The sequence below is a fragment of the Nanorana parkeri genome, unplaced genomic scaffold, assembly GCF_000935625.1.
Source record: "Nanorana parkeri isolate BGI_ZX_2015 unplaced genomic scaffold, ASM93562v1 scaffold893, whole genome shotgun sequence".
NCBI lineage: Eukaryota > Metazoa > Chordata > Amphibia > Anura > Dicroglossidae > Nanorana > Nanorana parkeri.
The window spans coordinates 499,779-520,515 of NW_017307161.1; the positions used below are offsets into that span (position 1 = coordinate 499,779).

At 37.9% G+C, this 20,737-nt stretch overlaps 1 protein-coding gene across 1 annotated transcript in view; it reads left to right on the top strand.

The window, feature by feature from the left end:
- The first annotated feature begins 620 nt into the window (after positions 1 to 620).
- KLF7 (Kruppel like factor 7) overlaps positions 621 to 20,737 on the top strand; it is a 131,239-nt gene continuing 111,122 nt past the window's right edge. The window contains exon 1 of the mRNA XM_018565850.1: positions 621 to 881. Coding sequence (XP_018421352.1) covers positions 780 to 881 — 102 coding nt within the window. The 5' untranslated portion in view covers positions 621 to 779. The remainder of the gene's footprint in view (positions 882 to 20,737) is intronic.

Sequence of the window (20,737 nt, forward strand, 5' to 3'; positions counted from 1 at the left end):
CTTCCTGCAGACAACCCAGTGGAGAATAATCTGTTAATTTGGCCATCAAGCCCAAGGCACACTGTATGTAATACTTTGGCTGCAGCTGTTGCCTGCCCCAGTAGGAAACCATAACACATGGTCACAGGCTTCACTGAGTGACAGCTTTTTTTTCAAGAATTTTTCATGCCTGTGCAATGGTGTCTGTCTGTTTAGAGGAGGGGAGGAGGAGGGATGGAGGTGGAGTTTACTCATCTGGTAGATCTGGTGGAGGAGGAGGGAGAAAGTCTCTCAAGAAACAGAGGGGGAGAAAAAGAGAGAGAGAGAGAGAAAATGAGAGGAAAAAATGCAAGCACTTCTCTCTCCCCCCCTCCTTCCTCCTAATATAGAGAGCAAAGATTGCATCCATGAGCAAGCAGCACTAGTGTACCAATAGGTGACAGTTTCTTGTCACTGAGTTTGCATCTTCCTTCCTGGTACAAGCTCTGGAGACACTAAAACCTTGCCAAGGATTCCTTGCATCCCATTAGTAACCCTGGATGTTGACTGCTTCCATTGCTTTTTCTATAGAGTTTTTTTTTTTTTTTATCTACAACATATCTGTATTAATCATCATTTGCATTTTTCAAATGCTGGGGTTTGATTGATCAGCACTTATTGTTCGGTTGTTGCTTGTGAGCTTCTGCTGACTGTTCCAACCACCTCTAAACGCTCCCCAAAAAGGGACTCCGGATCTATCCTTGTTGTAAAAGGACAGCAGTTAAGGATTATTCCAACATTCCTCTTCCCATCTTGCAAACATGGATGTTTTGGCTAGTTATAGCATATTCCAGGAGCTGCAGATTGTGCACGACACGGGCTACTTCTCAGCAATGCCATCTTTGGAGGAGAATTGGCAGCAGGTGAATGATTTAAATTAATCCTGTAAAGCTTTAACTGCACAGACATGCACGTTCACTTTGCCATTCATTTTTGGAAATTCTCTGCTATCTTTCACATTTTCGGTTTGTAATGTTTTACAAATGTCACTGATCATCAGGGATTTGGGGGGAAAAAAAGCAGCTGTTTTATTTTTTCCCTCCACCATGTGGATTTAATTGTATCGAGCACGTTGGAAAGCTGACAGCATTTTATTTCATGAAATAGGACCAGCTTCATTTATTATTTTGTGTCAGAAGGAAAAGAAAAACTGATTGTCAGTCTGTTTGGATGCATGTATGTTATTTCAGCACTGATATTTGTATAAAATGAATGCTTATTCAGCAAATCTATCTTAGTGCTTCATAATTCAGCAGAAAGCATAGGATGCTTATCTATACCATTCTGTTCTAAATCTTTTGGATTGAAGTCGATTCACCTGCAATATCTGAACAAAGTTAAAAATAAGGATAGACTGTGTTTCTAATATATAGATCATATTCTAAGATGCAAACTTGTGTGATGTCCATTTTAAATGACGCTTGCCATTCACTGATTGTAAGGAGTGTCTTGCTCCATGTGCTGCACTGAGATACTGTAACACAATAGGAGCCTAAAGTGAGGAAGTCATTTACTGTATTAAACAAGACTTCTCTTATATGAATGCCATACATACAGTGGGACAATGGCTGGTTTTATATGTGTGTACTCTTTCCAATGCAGATGGGATATTGATCTTTTCTTTTTTTGGCAGCTGGTGATGTTTTAGGCATAGATTAGCTTCAGTGGACATAATGTTATATAAGTAGCCATATGTCCAAAAGGAATAAGGTTATTTAATAAATAATGGCATAATGTGCCCTTCAGCATTGAATGTAGCAGTACATAGTGCTGTTAGGAAGGGTATGCTTATGTGTGCTTTGTGAAGAAGTGACTGCATGTGGAAACTTCTGTATGGTGATATTTCTAGTGCTATTGAAGAATTAAATATTGACTGTTAGGTATCATGGCACAGATCCAGTGATACCGATAATATGATGGTGGTATTCTTTATCAATAATGAGCTAAAGGTCATGAAAAACGTGTGTACCTTTTCATTGTTGGTTGTGCTGCAACCACATAGGCTGCCATGTTTACTGAAAAGGCTAATTAAAATAATGATGAAGATTTTTCACTCCTTTTTAAAAAAAAAAAAAACACACAATTTACAAGGTCAGTTCTTTGAATCAGTTGCATATTAATAACAGTCTAGACAGCTCAGTGCAAGATAATCTGTTGACATAGCCAGCATGCCCAAGGCACACTGTATGTGATACTTTGGCTGCAGCTGTTGCCTGCCCCAGTAGGAAACTGTAACAGCATTTGCACTTTAGAACAATAGATCAAAGTACAGTGGGATCCTCATTTAAGTTTTAGGAGTCATAATAAAAGAGAAAGGCATACATTTATGTCAGCTTTCCTTTTACAGTCTTATCTGGCTATTATTGAAGATAGGATGAATAGGTTAGCATCTTTTTTTTATGTTTTCTTTTTTGGGCTTATTTTTGCTGCATATGCTCAGGAAGGCAGATTCTGTGTCACCCAATACTAATCCTGTCATACTCTGCTATTTATGCTGGCTTCTGTTGAGTTTTCCATATTAATTACTGTCACACATGGCCATAGAAAGGAAGGCCATGTTCCCTAAATGGACAAGAGATTGTTTCCTTTAAATGTCATTTTCGGTTTATTGCAGGATAAAGATAGCAGATTTGGTACTCATTTTTTTAGGCTTGTGCTCAGACATGCCAGACGGAAAAAAAAATTGAGTTTGATAGCCTTATACAGAGCCTTAAATGAGGTCCAACTGGAGCCTTAAGAAATGATATTCTTGGAAAATTCTTGGAATCCACACAATGGGGCTGATTTACCAATGGAATAGATAATGTTCACTTTGCAAAGTGAATTTTCACCTAGATTAGTGAATGAGGTGAAACTAAACAAAAATCATTTTGCAAAGAATACCCAATGGTATGCAAGGAAAAAAAAAAGGATTTTGCTCACACATCATTGGATGAATGAAGTCAGCACAGCTACACTTCATTCACCAGGTAAAAATGCAGTTTGCAACATGAACATGCTTTCTCCTTTAGCAAATCACCACCAATATGTGTGAGTTTTTGATGTCGATATGCAAGCCTTTCCAACCCTAATCACTCAAGTATAATATATCAGAGGCTAAGATTTTATTATGTAACTGTTTTATCACAATACTATTCATCACTTCCAAATTGTACATACAGGGTTGTAGACTAGATGTGTTTTTTTTATTTTTAAAATTGACAGATGAAGAAAAAAAAACATATTATTTAATTTATATTGACAGTTATAAAACAATCTGTTAATAAGGAAAAAACTCCATTCCATCTCCGAGCATTAATATGAATAATTAAAACAGGATCCAAAGAGCATTACCCTAATGTTTAATAATTCAACAAAAAATTACTTGCAGAACCATTAGTTCCTGAAGTCTGTGTACAGTATGTGGTGATGCACTATATTGTACTGACCTCCTTTCTTTGTATTGCCTGTTGGAAAATAACAACCAGAAAACTACAAGCATCAGTAGGATTTTCAAATGGTGATTTTGATGCATCAGAGTCATGAAACCTTAAGCCTGTGCGTTATATGATCACTATCTACTTCGATTCAGTGCCAAAGCCATGTGATGCTCAGAAAGAATATTGCATGACAATCCATAATGGCGGATCTCTTGCATGCTTTAGCTGGGTTTGATGAAGTAGGATTTAAACCCAGAATACAAATAAATCACAGTCGTCCGAGGCCAATACATAATTAAAAATACAATTAGAGAGCCTCATTGTGACATGTGATCCAAGTACATTATTGAATTTTGCTAAGTGCGACACTCCATTCTAATGATACAATTAAGCTGTATCATTCTCATCATATTTGTTATGACTTGGTACATTGTACTTTATATTGTATAATGCTACAACAGTTACCATCAACGAGGTTGAATGATATTGCACCTGTTTTTGATGCATTGGGGTCTGATGAGTGATGAGGGCTTGTGGTACTTCATTGCTGAAAAGAAAAAAAACTCCATAAATGTCACATATTGGCTTTTGGGAAGACTGTGTTAAATTTAACTGTCACTAAGGTACGGGACCTGTAATATTGTGTTCCAAAAAATTGATATTCACCCAGCGTAAATCAGCTATATTATTATTGTCCATCATCTTTGCATTGTGTCTTGACTGGTACAGTATGTCAGGTGGTTTGAAAATATTGTTATTATTATTATACAGGATTTATATAGCGCCAACAGTTTGCGCAGTGCTTTACAATATAAGGAAGGCATTACAATCACAATACCAATCCAGACAATATGGTAAGGAATTTAATAGAATTTTTGTATCATTGAGGAATATAAACTTGCTAATTATAATATATATGAAAAGTATGCCAAAACCAGCCTAGATTTATTTTTTATTTTTAAATCTTTCAATTTAAATCTTTTTTCACTGAAGTCTTCCTTTCCACTTGGTTGTTGAAAAATACTTTCTTTCTTTTGACTGTTGCCATACCATATGACTGTCAGGAAGTCACATGACTGTTTGGGAATACATAATTGTCTAGCCATAGTGGAACAAGTTAATGGAAACTTAGGACATTTTGTTTATAAAGCTTGGCTAATTGGTCTATAGTTTGTTTCATCATTGTAAAGATTAGAAATGCAATTCGGAAAAAACTGGGCTCGCTATATATTTATATAAACTCATCTAAAAACAGATACTTGGGCATGATACTGGCAAGATTTTTCTCGTTTGGTTTTGACTGTTTTTGTACACACAAATATAGACAACATGCGCAAAATCAAATGGTGTAAAAGGTGCCAAGACCTACAGTATCTCAGATTTGTTTTCCCGCTTGTATCTAAGTTGTCACTTAGAGTAGGTACAAATTGTCTCACAAACTCCTCTTCCTTTAAACAAATGACAGAATTCTATGATTGAATGTATCACTTGGCTGACAAATGATATAACCGAAACACAGCTGAGACAAATACGAAATATAAAAAAGGAATTTTGTACTCTTAAAATTTTTGTCAAGTAACAGCTTATATCTCTTTTAAGAGACATTTACCTGAAAGTCTTGTATTACAGTATATAATCTACGTGTTTAAACTGCATGGTTTCTACTAAGGAAATAATTTTTCTTTGAAATCTACAAATAAATGAAGGTTGCAAGGACATTTCATACTGGTTGGTGAAAACTTGTTTTCTCCTTTGGTAGTGTGGTGTAATGCTCTTTCGTATATATGATATACTTCTCCAGTAAGAACTATTTTAAGGATATGTAAGTTGCTTCAAAGGTCCCAGAAGTTCAGATATGTGCTTGCTTTATGTTGAAACCATTTGAGAAGATTACTTAATTGTTATTGCAATATGGCATACACTGAGCAGTTGCTCAAGCTTTACTCATTGCTAATTTTTATATTCACTTTTGTAAGACCAAGAACAAAGGAGTAGTTTATACAAAATAATCATCTGTATACCAGTTCTTCATCTTCTTCAACTTAGTTCTTGGAATTTTAAGTTCATAAATTCAATTTTTGGTTCACAAATTTCTGTGTGTAAACATAACTAACATACAACAGATCTGTGTGGTTGTGATAATATTCTAACATCTCATGCAGCATGTTCAGTAGTGGCTATGTTCTGTGGTAGTAAAAGAACAATTACTGGCTTCTAGCACCAGGCATTCATCACAATTGGAGAGGTATAGATACCATTGGCTGACTTGTTCTGTATTTTATCTAGAACAGCCTCTGTGTCTTACCTTTTATTATTATGATTGTGAAGTTGGCAATGATGATGTGAAAAATGCAGTTGCCTAGAGAATCCAATGTATCAGTTTTCAGTGGTCAGAAAAAAAAAAAGCGGTGAATGGTTGCTTCACAATGCTATTTGTCTTGTTGAATAAACCCAGCTACAGTATGTAGAGTTCACTAAATGTTGCCTATATATTAGGTCATGGTCTGGCAATCCAGCTTTTGTTGGCTTAAGCAGATACCAATCTCATTTATATGTGGCACCTACATTCATAAGGAAACATACTCAGTAAATGTCTTCAATACATGCACATTTCCCCATGTTTTTTCTCTTTAAAAGTGCAGATACCAAAAAATACCCATTGATCCTGTCATAAATCTCCAAAAAAGCTCCTAATTTATTTGAGCTAAAAAAAAAACATAGTCCACACTCTTCTCAGATGTGTGGTCCCCATGTGTCATTCCCGCTATATCACCATAATACCGTCCAACACTTAACCACTGGGGTTTACATGAGACATAAGTATAAATTAAAATGTATCAGTTATTATACACAATGTTAAAAACATGATTCGATAAATAGACATCAGATCATAAAAAAAACCATGATTGGTTCCCACTGTATTATCCTCCAGTTTACACCGTGCCATACAAAACCACAGCCTTTACTTGGTCAATTTGTCCATACATAATTCATGTTCCATTGCCAATATATATTTCAATATCTATATTTGCCCTGGATAAGGATTTGACTTTGTATGGGATTTAACTATGCACAGTTAGCTGCTATACATTGCTTCCATGGATATGGTCCGCGTGTTGTACTAGTCCTTGTTTTATGTTTTCTGTCTTTTGTCATCTCTGTAATTCTTGTAATTATAAAAGTTAATAAAAATTGTCAATTAAAAAAAAAAAAAATCTATATTTGACGATATCCCAAGGCCTGTGGTTTGATACCAATGTGTTTCACAGCGTTCCTATTTGAACTGAAACTTGCCCCTGTTGCACTGAAATCTCAAACAGTGTTATCAGCCCTGCCTGAGCTCTGCCTTGTGGATTACAGTACATCTCACCATTATTATATGAAGGTAAAGACATTCAGTTCGTGTTGTTTATTTCTAGTATGCACTTGAAGTAGCTCCATTTATTGTCTGCAGCCTTCTCACAAGAAAGTGTAGAGGGTCAGGCCCTTGTACTAGGAGCACTGTGGATATGTGAAGGGAACTGACATAACTGCAGTTAATTCACAACCTGACTAAGTGACTACAGAAGCCACCAGCAATTTGGGGTCCTCAGTAAGGATCAATATTCCACAAAGAGTTGCACTAGTTTATGGGACTCAGCAAACCTTCTAAACCTACAGACCAGCAAACCAGCAAGGAATTAGACAGTGGTCACAAGCTGAATAGTTCCACAAGATAAATAGTTCCAAACCTCTCCACTTGGAATTCTTATATTCGAGATGTACGTGCATTTAGATGGCAAATCCAAAATGGACATGGCACTCATATTAATTTTGCTGATATGTCTTCTCAGACAGGGAACATCCAAATATATTTCACAGTGGATCCAACAACAGACAAAAATCAGCATGTGCAAAGAACCTCTTATCCATCATTAATAAGTAGTAAATAACTGCAGTTAATAGCAAGGTGCATCCACTTAAAGAGAGTTTTACATGAAGCCAAGACTCTGTAGAATATAAATGTAATGTCTCTTATATTGTATTTAGAGTTTTTGGAATACATTTATGCATTCCATATGCATCTTTTAGTGAAAAACAAAATTGAAATTACCTTCACACAGCACATTACCTCTTCCTTCAGTTTATCCTCATTCTTTAACAAAGCCAATTCATTAATTAAAGCTGATTAGTTTACATCATTATGTATTTACTGATTGTTTTTTTTTTTCTCCATTCTTTCAGTAGAGGTGAATTTGCTGTTATTGCTTATCTGATTGCAGTATGGTCTAGTGGAGAAACATGGTTGCTTTTTTGAGTCAATACTTAAAGGACAATTCTACCTCAAAGTTATATTATAGGTAGAGCTTGATGGTCTAAGTCAGCCCTTGTCTTCGTATGTGTCTCGCATACATTAACAGAGAAATATCATGTTTTAGAAATCTATTTTGTCCATCTTGGAGTTTAAGGTGTTCTTGCCCACCTTTGCATCCTCCAACATCTCCTGTTGCTTTTTCTATAATTTAGGAATCCAAAAGGGATATTGGGGGCCTTTAGAGCCAGAACTCAAGAGCAGAGAAATAATTTGGACTGGCCCTCTAATCTTATAGCAGGCATAAAATATTGCCTGTTCATCAGAGGCAAGTCTAAATTTAGATGTGAACTGCCCCTGAGTTTGCTATAGATTTCAGTTAACTCTACATAGATTCATAATACATTGTACAAAACGTTATAGATCACAAACACATAGAAAATACCATATAGCCTTTGCCCTATATAATGAATCACCATTGTTTGGCTCTCTCCAGTGACAATATGGGTAATACAGTTCTCATCTCAACTCCTATTTTTCATTTGCTTGTGATCCCATTTGAAAAGATCCATGATCCCTGCAGAATTTGGGTGTCAATTGATGGGTCTTTGAATAAACAAGCAGTAAAGCATAAAACATTTGTCTGACGAGCTATTCTTTATTGGTATATGTGTGTATATTTCATTATATCCATGCACTGTCTTCTGCCATTCATTTTTACTTCTTGCCTGGCTCATTAATCTTTTTTTAATAGGTTTTATAAATGAGAAGTTGAAATTTCTACATAGCAGGGTCTGTGACCACAGACCGTGATAAGCACAATATAAGAAAAGATTATGCTTATAAATCTTGCCTTGAGTTTTATTGCATCTGTCTGTATGCCTAAAACATAAAGCAACTAAACCTGAGAAGAAAACTGAATTCTGTTGAAAGTATACCCAGATTGCAAATTGTTTGGAAAAGATTGGATTGTAGTGTAATTTGGCATCATTCATTATTATATCTGCTTTGCCCAGTGGTCTCCTAAAATAGCCCAGAATAGGTTTAGTGCACTGCCATATGAAGGCATTGTTGGCAACATAAAATTGTTCACAGTAATAAAAATTAAACACTTTCTGCTGAAACCTGCATAGGTATGATTAGGTATCAGGTAAAGCTGTCTGCAGGTAGACCAAAATTTTGTCTTAGTCTGTGGGCAAGCTAATTTGACTTTTGTGGTCTTTCACTGTTTTGCAGCCACTGTCTGTATTTTTTTACCATATACATTTTTATTGGTTTCATCACAGAAGACAATCGACATTACATAACATCAGTATTCGGTGCGTAGACCGTAGCATCGACAAGAAAACATGTGTTAACAGGTGCTAAATATGAGTTATAGATCTGATAATGAGTGGTTACAGTTCGGAATCTATCGCTTTGATGGGGTAGCTAATGTGGGTACACAGCGGTTCATGAGAAAAATGAGAACATACATATTCCATATATGCACTGCATTTGATCATATGGCATATTAACCAGTTGAGATCTCAGATAGATGGAAGAATCAGCCAGTATGTCCTCTCTGAGGAATGTAGAGTAGGAGATGCTCGGGACTCGCTTCAATATAGCCGTAGGAGTACCAAAAGCTATAAAATGCCAGAGGATGATGATAGCTAGGCTTCGTCTAGCTTTGTCTGTAGCCAGCCAGTTAGAATCTCAGGTAACGGTACCACAGAACACAGACAAGACAACACAAAGTAAAGTGACCTTGTCCTTTGCTAATGCAGGTCAAAGTATGAAGGCCACTCATCTTCCCCACCTGCCCAGCAGCATAAACTTACTGTCCATAATTATGCCATTAGGCCAGTGAGACCAGGAAAAGAAAAAAATATTTTTTGCAAATTAGCATGTTTACACAGGGCAATGGACTCCTTACCCACGCTCATGTGAGAGTACCGGGTCAATAGGAGAAGGAGAGTGGGTCACCTTTATATGGTAGAAAAAGAGTGGATCACATGCTAAACCATACCTGGAAGTGTCAGATATTCTCACAATATTGCCAGGGACACTCCCCAACATCAGGCAGAAAAAAACCCCCAATACAACTGTGCTTGGGGGAAACCTAATAAAAACAGAACTATCAATCTGAGCTCAGGTTGGCTGCAGCCTAGTGGCAACTCTAAACTTAGACTAGGGTGACTCCTGCGTAGGACAAGGTCCCTACTACAAGTGTGTCATAGGCACTCTGTGTTCCTCTGTGCAAAGGTTTTTCTGCATAGGTTAACTTTTTTAATAATGTTATTATTTAAAATAATCTTATCAATTGGTATCCCATTAAACCTACAGCAAAAAGAAAAATAGCAATCCCTGTTATTGGGTAGCAGCGCTGAAAGCTGGGAATTGCTTGCATGCACTAGCTTTGCATTGTCCAATGTGCATTTTCCTTGCCACATATAAACTTTGCTGGGAGACACATTGAACTTCTAGCAGCTTCCAAGTGAAGCAGATTGCTTGGTTCGGTCATATGAATAAAAAGAATAGCTCCTCAAGCTTATCACCACTCAGAACTGTAGTGATGAATGGATGGTTTTGCACAGCCTAGCTACACACAGTGGTGGCTTTTTCATAGACACTTTTGAAGAAAAAAAAAGTAAATCCTTAAAAAAATCTCAAATGAATGTAGGTAGTCAACTAAAATAAATATTTCCCTATTGTATCTTGTATTTGTTATCTTGTTTGGATATTTATGATGGATATTTCACTCAGTGTTCAGGTCTAAGGCCCCTTCAAACCTGCTTGTCCCATTGTGTTGCATTACCACATGGTTTTTCACGCTAGAAAATGTGTTAAGGCTGTTCTTTTATTTAGAATGGAATGCCAAAGCACAACAATGGATCAAAAACCAGACCTGCACCTTTTATACGTTAGCACAGCTCACCACAAGATATGTACATTGTGGTGCTCTGCAGTGCCAGTCCATTAGCACCTACTGCACATGTGCGTTGAGGTGCACATAGAGTTCTGTACATTACTGTGCATAGTTCTAACATGCTTTTTACTGCTAGTTACCGCAGTGCATAGGTGTAAACCCAATATTACTTCTAGTGTTATGGTCATTGTTCAGCACATTGGGTGAATAATCAGTACAATAACCTTGCTATATTTTGGCTTTGATTTCTACAAGGTCATTATCGGTATGGACTTTGTGTTGTGCCCCATTGTTTCATCCACATGTTTACCACATTCTCTGCATTTCTCTCACAACCCAAGAACATACTAGTATATTTGCTTGCTTCTTCCCAACAGAGTTGTTTATGAATGGTTTGGAACTCTCTGCAAAGGGTTGGTGAAGATCTTGGCGCTATATACTAGAATAAAATAAATAACAAAATCATTAGCACAGCAGTTTTCTATAAAGAGCTGCTTATACTGCAAGTTTATCTGAATCCAGGTGTCTGCCGAAGAGCAGCATGAGCACAAGGCTGAAATACTTTGAAGTGCATAAAACACTGTTACATTTAACGCATCATGATGCTTAGTAGGCTGTATGACCTGTCTTTATCAGGGTAAAAGAGCAATACTGGTGGAATAGTGTGCTGTATTAATAATAATTCATTTTTCTCTAAACTGACCACCGTATAATTTCAATGGTTGCTATGCTTTGCTGCATTTTTCCAATTACTACTGCTCTTTGCCCTGTCTTATTGAATATGCCCTTAAGTGTCCCTCTAAATTACAGTAAAATCTGTTTAATTTAATGCAGTTTTAGCAAATAGCTTCCATGATTTTCTACTCATTTTGCACAATGGTAAAAGGCAGGATTTATGATAATTTCTCCAAAATTGCTCTTTTTAGTAAATGTAGCCAATGAAGGCTCATTTTTACGTCCTACATGTCAAGAGGATCAGTGGAATTGTTTTTCTATGTCAAAACGGTTCCTCATTTTGCAAGGAAATTGCTGGCATTGTTACATTTGAATCTGTTTGAGCTCCAAATAATTGTGTTTTATCAGCAGAAGCCAGCGCTGCTCCACAAGTCCTTGCTGCTTTTTACCCCTTACTTTTATTATCTAGTAAAGCTGCTGAGACAATTAGTAAATGCATTTTTTATGGGTTGGTCTTGTGAAAGTAAAATTGATCACAAAGAATGTGTCCTTTCATTGATTTAATTAACATAGATTTTTTATTGTAAATCTAAACCTTAAATTTGCTAAATACCCTTTTTATAAATGAATAGTCTTTTCCACCTCTTTTTAATAGACCAGTAACGATAAGGGTCTGTTATTTACAGTCAGTGACATGGACTAATTAATTCTGCTTTCTCATTTTCTCTGTCCTTTTTAGCAAAATGTGCATTATGCTAAAGGAAGAGCAAGGCCAGATTTTATATCTTTCATTAGTTTAAAAGGACATTTAAAGTAACTTGTGCTTTGCCCAGGCAGCCCCCAAGCTGCAGATGTTTACCCTCCCTAACTGTAACCCTGCAGAACTACTGGGTGCCTGAGCATCCAGTCACCAAGCACCAGCACTGCCATGTGAGAAGGAGAAGGGGAGTCACATGCTCACCTATACCGAAAAGTGCAGGGTTCCTTGAATGATTGCATTGGGCACTGAGTATAAGCTTAAATTAGCTGGTTGTAGGGTGTATTAAATCTTGCCCTATTTTCACAGGCTACATTGGACTAATCCATTCATTCCACAGCTGTTTAGTGTTCAAAACACCGAGAAAGGTATTAACATTGTTTTGCAAATGTTGTTTTTGACATTATATTGGTAATCTGCTGAATGGTAGGCTCTGAAGAGCCTACCATTCAGAATACCTAAAGTGCTTTCTTACCAACTTTTGTAAGCCTGATCTCTCCTTCTCATAGTGAAAGCATGGATAACTTTAATTGAAAACATTAAATGTACCCTACACAGATGTGAGCTTTCTTTCAAGTATTGAAGCACTAATGTGGAACAACACCACTGCATTGCTTTTAATGTAAAAGTCCTGTATCTTGCTGTGGCAATGGAAATCATCATAACTAATATTTATGTTGAGGACAGGTAGGCAGGTCTGTCTTATACTGGCTTATAGCATGATGAGACCAAGCTGCCAATTCTATGCAGCTTTTAATGCTGCAGAAGACTATGGGGCTCTAAGTACAGTGTGCATGCTACATAGTGCATTTGTTTTGGACAATACTAGGCAGCAATTTAATGCTAAAATAAGCTGCCTGCATTTGTTTGGCATGTATTTGATGAATTCATTTTCAAAAGTAGGTTGTTCCTTAAAGAAGAACTTCAGTAATGCTAAATCCCTAGATCTGGGTACGGTAAGAGTAATGATGTTCAATGAAATGATGACCGTGTCCATAATCCAGAGAAATTGGCCCTGGCTGTTGTGGTGTTGGCACACTTCTGCCCCCTGTTCTCCATACTGCAGCAGAAGGGTTGTAAGCAAAATTCTCATAGCGCTGTGAACTAATTCTGCTGTGCTGCAGGGCACAGGGAACAGAGGTATGCCAACACCAACGTTTTGTGGCCCAGTAATAAATGTAATGCACATCATTATGCTAACCTTTCCCTGGTCAAGGAATCTTGACCAGGGAAATCCAAATGAATGTGCCCACCCCCCATGTCATGGTATGAAAAAGTACAGTTATGGACTTTGTCCAGGAAGCCATTTCTCTAACGATATTATAGAAGATGACATCAATTAATTGATAGATTTAGGTGTAAGAAGAAACAGAATATAATTCACTGTATATATATATCTGAATTAAAGAATAACTTCAGCCAAAACTAGGAGAGTTGTTTTAATTGAAATGTAAATTATTCAGCCATCTGCGTAATTATACATAACTGTAATATTGTTCTCTCCATCCGTTGCTCAGAGTCACAAAGTTCTCTACTTCAAGACGCTGAAACTGTGTTCATGTAGAATAGTAGATCGATTAAAATAAAATAGGGGAAATTAGGTAGTGTAAATGGGGGGCTGGTCAATAAAGGTAGCTATTATAGAAGTCATTGTATTTCTCTAACGGGGGCACAGAAAATAGCAAGAATACTTTTTGTTATAGTAGAGTAAGAAAGAGTTGTAAGCTTTTTCCGGTTCTTATTGCTGCCTGTATTCATACTGGGGAGAATGACCCCTCAATTTCTGTTCCAGTGACCTCTGCAGTGGGGACATAGACATAAGTAAGGTTCTTCTTGTTACTCTATGCAATACTAAAAAATTGTCTTCTGGATTTCCACTTTTCAGGTTTGGGCTGAAATGCCATATTTTTGATATACATAATTAGGAGTTATGCATGTGCATAATCTAAAACAAGACAGAGCATAGTCAAGCTGAGTCACTGATAAATGTACCTGTCTGCCATGCTACATAAGCCTTTAAAGAATTGTTGATCTATTTTCAGTAAAATAGTGGAAAATCATTCCTGTGGATTTTTTGGAAACTCTCAGTCCTCCGGGACACTAGTAGTTGGTTGTCTTTTTCTGAGTAATGACTACAGACACAACATTGTGAACAGTAGGATCACTACAAAAGTCGAACTTTAAGGTTCTCCATTTATCTACAAATCGACCTATCTTGTCCATTTGTGTGTGAGATTTGCTACAAAATCTACAAATACTACTTTATAGGACATAACATATCAATAAAACTAACATGTAAGTTGCATAACAATGAAAATGATTTGTTGTAAGCTGCAACATTTCTTTTATGTGTATATGAAATATATTTCCAATAATTTCCTGGGTAGATTTGCTCAATACTAAGCAATCTGGCGGCCATTTAAGTGCTGAGAAAATTCAGCGAGCTAGCAGGGTAGCTTTATAATGCAAGTGAGATGTTTTCACAAATAACAAAACATTAAAGATAACCAATATGCCATAATTCCTTTATCAGACCATGTGTCATCATCTAATACAAGTCAGTCACTTATGCTGTGTTACTTCAAATGTCTTAATGTATTTTGTTCTGATGCTGTTTTTATATGTCATGAACAGATTTTAGATGAACATTTATTTTGCAAAATGTCCTAATATAAGTGTCTTATTATTCTAAGACATTGCTGGCATGTTTTTTCAATTTGCATTTTGTGGGTTAAAAATAAAAAGAACCAGTCTAATTTTAATACCGGTAGTTAAGGTTAGGGTTAGATTGTTGAATGTAAAGGGCTTGCTTTAGGGTCTTGGTTAAGTCTTTAGTGTTAAGGCACAGGGAGTTAAAATCAGCTGGCATTGTATGTAGAAGGGTGCTGGAATAACGTGCGGTTGGCGTTGCACAAATTCAAACGTAGAGGAGATAGTCACCCGCACACCAAGGTCCAATGCATCAATATGTCCTTTTATTGACGGCAGATACACTTGGCATCACAAGTATGGGCAATGTTTCGGAACCCATCGAGGTCCCTTCATCAGGTAACATAGTGACAACCATTGTGAGCATCGTGTGAACTTATATACCATGACAAATGATCTAAAAATAGGTGCCACCCCCTCCTGACATCACAATGATATCATAATCCCATCCATAGTGCATACGTAAATGATATGGAAAGGTAAAAACATTAGCAGCACAAACATCCTTATAACTGTAAAATTAATAGGATTGCTATGGCAGTCCCTGTCATCCAGAGGAGTATGACTTCAACCATTGGAATAAATGGGGCGAGCAGCATGTGCAGTAGGAGCTGGATGCACCAGGGACTTCTTTCTATTGAAAGTATCTAAGTATGTAACTGCCATTTAAGAGATGTTGGGGAGGCAATTTCATGAAAAGTAAAGTTGTCCTTTCAAATATTTTTATCATCTTGTTTCTCTTTGTATAGCTACACAACCTATGATAATTATTTTTAAATTAAAAGATTGCAAAAATGCAGTGTACATTGTGGCTTGTATTTATTAGTATTTCAGATAACCCGGAGACTGAATCAAAGGGAAATGATTTGTCTACGGTAGTCTGTGTTTGCTAGTTCTTTATCGGACTGATGCAAATGATATTCCATGAAGGAAATTGCTTCTGTTATTTGTTCAATGTAAACTATATCACTTTTGCTTGTGCACCTGGTTGAATCGAGGTGATGTCATTGCTTGAGGCCATTGCCAGCTCTACCTGAGCCAGGAGATATAAGACACCTCACTTTATTTTCCTTGCCTCAGAGTACCTTTTCCCCACCTGCTTACCCCACTATTGCGGGAAGTGGAAATTAAGGACATTTAAAGTAGATGGCACAGCAGTGTGCACCAAACTTCTGACATGGCATTTGAATAGCAGCTTAATAACATTTAGGTTAGATTAGCATTTAACGTTCAAACTTTTTTTTTATGATTTATCCAGATCAAACAAAAAATGATTGCCCAGCAAAGTATTTATTTACATTTTTGTCCAAGCACTTATACTCGTCATGTTTCTGAACGTCTGACTCCATCTCTCTCAGCTTGGCTCCCTGAACTTCCTGTCTACCACAAGATCACAAGAGACTGCACAGTCTCCAGCAGCTGTCCATCTATTAGCTTGGAAGGAGGAGCACGGAACAGGAGAATGGCATATCGTACCGTGCCTGTGTGTTTGTGAAGACACACACAGCTTACTAGAACACACAAGGGTGGCTCCATTGGACCCTGCTATGGAAAGGAGCCTAAAACACAATATCAGGGCCAGTGATCAGGGTACCCAATGATTCTGCAGGAAGCTAACACTTTTAAACATGAAGGTTGATTAATTGGGTTCTGATTTTGGCAAAGTATCTGTGAGGGATGCACCGATACCGGTTTTTCTGTATTGAGTACAGATATTTTTTTCCCGTACTTGCTGATCCCGGAAGTCCCATAAAGGAAGCCGGGTGGCGTGTAATGACTCGCCACCCGGCTTCCCCATTAGCGAGAAGCTGTCTTCATGCTTCCTCATTACCAGGTGACAAGGAAGCATGGAGCTGGCTTTCTGGCCAATCAGGAAGCCGGGGGGGGGTGGGTAATGACTCGCTGCCTGGCTTCCTGGTTGGACAGCTTCCTGACCAATCAGGATTCTGGGTGGCGAGTCATTACACGGCACCCGGCTTCTCGATTGGGCGGAAAGTCAGCACCATGCTTCCTCGTCACTTGCTTCCCACCCAATCAGGAAGCTGAGCAGCGTGTAATGCTGGAAGTTCTGGTATCGGGAAATGTATCAGTAGCATTTGGGCGAGCACGAGTATCCATAGCGGTGCATACCTAGTATGTTATACCGTGTATACCTTGCCACCTTACTAAATTATTTTGCTTGTTGATTGAAGTTGCATATACAAATAAATAGTTTCCACTGACATCAGGTATAACTGCAGTGTTTAAATCTGCTCTTATCAGTATTATAGTATTACAGAGTTTTACCCTACACACAATATTGTAGCAAAACAGACTTTATTACACTTTTTGGGGTAAACGTTTCATACAAATGTCCCAGAGATTGCCTGCATTCATTGAGGCGTCAGAAAATTCAATACTTATTATTATATATTATACCATATAATGGTTTTATTTACTCGAAGGAATCTGAAATCAGATCCTTCTATAATTTTTCTAAAGCATTGAAATAAAATCGGTTTCAGAAATGAAACTGTGACGTTCATCTTGTACCAGAAAAGACATCATGACTGAGGCCTAGTTGCTTTGCCAGGGCCTTGGGCTCATACAAGAGCGGTTGCCAAGGCTTATCTTGTTGGCTGAGAATGCCAGTTCCCTAAGGGTTTTAACGCAATTAACATCATCTCCTCGAGCGCATTCTTATTTTCCTTGCTGTTTGGAACGAAATTGCTAGAAATAAGACCATGTCTTCCATAATTACTACATTTCACTAAAAAGCTATCAATCTCAAGCGCCTTGTACCTTTCAAAAGACTAACTATAGGATCTAATTGGGACAAACACTTGACTAGAGAAGGGAAGCTAGAAGTGGCAATCTCAGAAGTAGTTGAAGTACAAAAGAAACTTTATTTTCTTGCAGGGAGTTAATATTTACTTCACAAAATGTCAATAGCAATTACTGCTTGATCATTTGTAATTCTATGTCTATGCCCCAGCACCACATTACTTGTTATGTAGAAATTTACTTTGATTTAATGATGCATCTTAAATTATGTTTACCTAAATAAGAAGACAGTCTCCTGTGAATTATTGCTGAATAGATGTGTTTATTTGAATGTGAATGTTACAATATACAGTACTCATACACACTTGAAGGCAGAATTTCAGTCCAGGAACCGTTTTTTCTTTTTAAGTGTTGCCAGGAAGTATTAATTCTGATAACATGTATTATATTCCAGTCAGAAAAGCTGAATTCTTTTAGCTAAAATTCCAAATGTTTAACATCTGCTACATGCCAGAGGATACATTTCTAGTTTACTGCAGGTGTAACGGAACCAATCACCTGAAGCAGAAACAGAAGAGTACACAAATGGGAACCCTCTGTTCACTAGCACAAGATTAGGTGAGAGAAAGAGCTCCAAACGTGTGGAGAACTAAACAATAACAAGAAAACCACAGGAGAGAACCATATGATGTAGTATGTTAGATATTAAGAATAAATGAAGTGTTGTAACAAAAAAGAGAGATTTTGGTACTCACATCTGTGAGGTTGCTGAACACCTCATAAGGGGTCAGACATCCTGGTAGAAGAGCATGCTGTGAATATTAAAGGAGAACTATGGGGTTAGGGCTTTTACCCATAGTTCTCCTAAGGGTAACGGGAGGACACAAACTAGCATCCTCCCGTCACCCAAAGCTCACTATACCGCGAGATGTATACTGAGACACCGCAGCCCGAACGGATCCCGACAATGCTGTCTGGATCCACCCAGCTGCGTGAGTGTCAGCTGGCTCTGCCTATCTAGAGGCAGAGCCAGCTGTACCCACCCCCTCCACCGTCCGTTCCGCCAGTCAGCGCTGGAGGATCGGACAGGGGAGGGGGGGGGGATCCTTCATGGAGCCGTGAGTGACATCCACGGCTCTCTGCAGGGATAGCTCAAGAAGTGAGCGAGCGAAGGTATGTGTCCGCTCACTTCCCAATTTACTGAGCCCACCTGTGACAGTTTCATTGTCACATGTCGATTATGAGGCTGAGTGAAAATCAATTGCCTCATAATTCTCCTTTAAAGTGATACGAAAATCAGGAGATAAACCTTAAAAATGCATTCAAACATCTCAACAAAAATTTAACTTATTAGTGCATCACTCAGCTGTAGTTCCTCAAATAATCTTTGAGTTGCGGCTGACACTGTCCTTCCTTCTGGAGGGTGGCTACTTTTGTTCTTCATGGTCCTTGTGTGTTGTAAAGTAGCCACCGCTCCAAGCTCACTCCTGTGATGGACTACAATTTCAGTACAAATTAGTAAACTAAATGTGAGTTTGTAGTCTATACCAGGAGTGAGCTTTAAGCGGTGGCTACTATACAACACACACAGGGACTATAGGGAACTAAAGTAGCGCCCCTCCAGGAAGGAAAGTGTCAACACGAATTCAGAGATGATTTGATGTTCTACAGCCTAGTGATACACAAATAAGCTAGATATATGTTAATAGTTGAGGTACTTAAATGCATTTTTAAGATTTATCTCCTGAGTTTAGTGTCACTCTAGCTGTCTCTGCTCAGAAAGGTCGCTCTCTGTGTTTGGTAGGATTATCCGGGTAATCCTATGCCAAGGCCTATGTAGATTGCAGTGGAACAAATTAAGCTAAACAATTCCCCAAAAAAGTGGTGAGCGTGGTATGCAGAGGCGTCTGTCAGAATATAAGCATCCAGTAAGGGTTTTCATTTACAAATAGGGTTTTCTATTTTTATAATAACCAGTAGATACATAGCAACAACTTTAATGCGTTTTGGGGTAGCTACAGACAATTCTTCAAGATGGTGTATATAACAATTTTAATGTTTTACTGCCATCTCCTCTGCTGAATACACAGACAGGTTAGCAAACAAAAAACGGTGACCGGAAGCTGCCATGAAATACATCAAAGGCGTTTTTATGTATATGCTGATTATCGTAAAATAAAAAACCCCTATATGTGAAAGAAACACTCTCCAGACATTAATATTCTGACGGGCGCATCTGCATACTGCACTTACCCCTTTTTGGATAGCTTCACAAGATTAGGTGGTCCACGTCTTCTACAGTCTGACCTCTAAGCTAGAAAGACTAAACATGCCAAAGACAACATTCACTCAAGCATGTTACACGTATACACTTTAAACAGTTTAATGAAAACTGTGAATACCAGTAAATAGAGTATACTTTTGATGTAGAGAAGCTCTGCAACTGTATTGTTGCCCATATGAATAGAGTAGCAAAGTAAAGATACAAAGTTATGTGCAGATCATGATACAAAGCTATGTAGTGGAATACAATCCATAAAAAGTATCCTAGATTTACAAATTATCTGGCTTGATTGAACAGCTAAAAGACAAATGGGGTTAAGTTTGGACAAATATAAAATTATGCACTTTGGGGCTAAAAAACATATAGGTAACAATGCAACGCCAATCTGAAGCTACCAAGATACTTTCTTGTGTTAAAAGAGGCAAAGATTTAAAAGAGACACAGGTAATCCCAACCATAAATGAACATTAATAAAATCTCACCTTGAATATTGAATTCAGATTTGGGCATGGGTTCCCAAAACAAGATATTGTGAAACTATCAAGGGTGTAGAGAAGGGTACTAAATATGTAAAGCCTATCTCTGGGGGAAGGGGGGGATTCCTCACTTCAATGGTTAACTGCTCCATTATGTCTAGTAGACCTGTGTGAATGACTTTTACTTATCTGATTCCCACTCCCCAGGCTCCAAGGCCAGTGCCCATAGCCTTTCCCCCCCTCTGTTGTGGCGGTCAGAGGCCCGCTCACGTCACCATGTACAACGCAGGGTCCATAGCCCTGGATTAGATTTGAGGACAACAAGGGACAGTCCATAACCTGGAATGTAGGGGAGCCGTAGAGAGCATTGACTGCCAGAGGAGCGGGGATCAGGTAAATTAAAGTCCTTTACCAGGTCTTCAAGACATTAACAA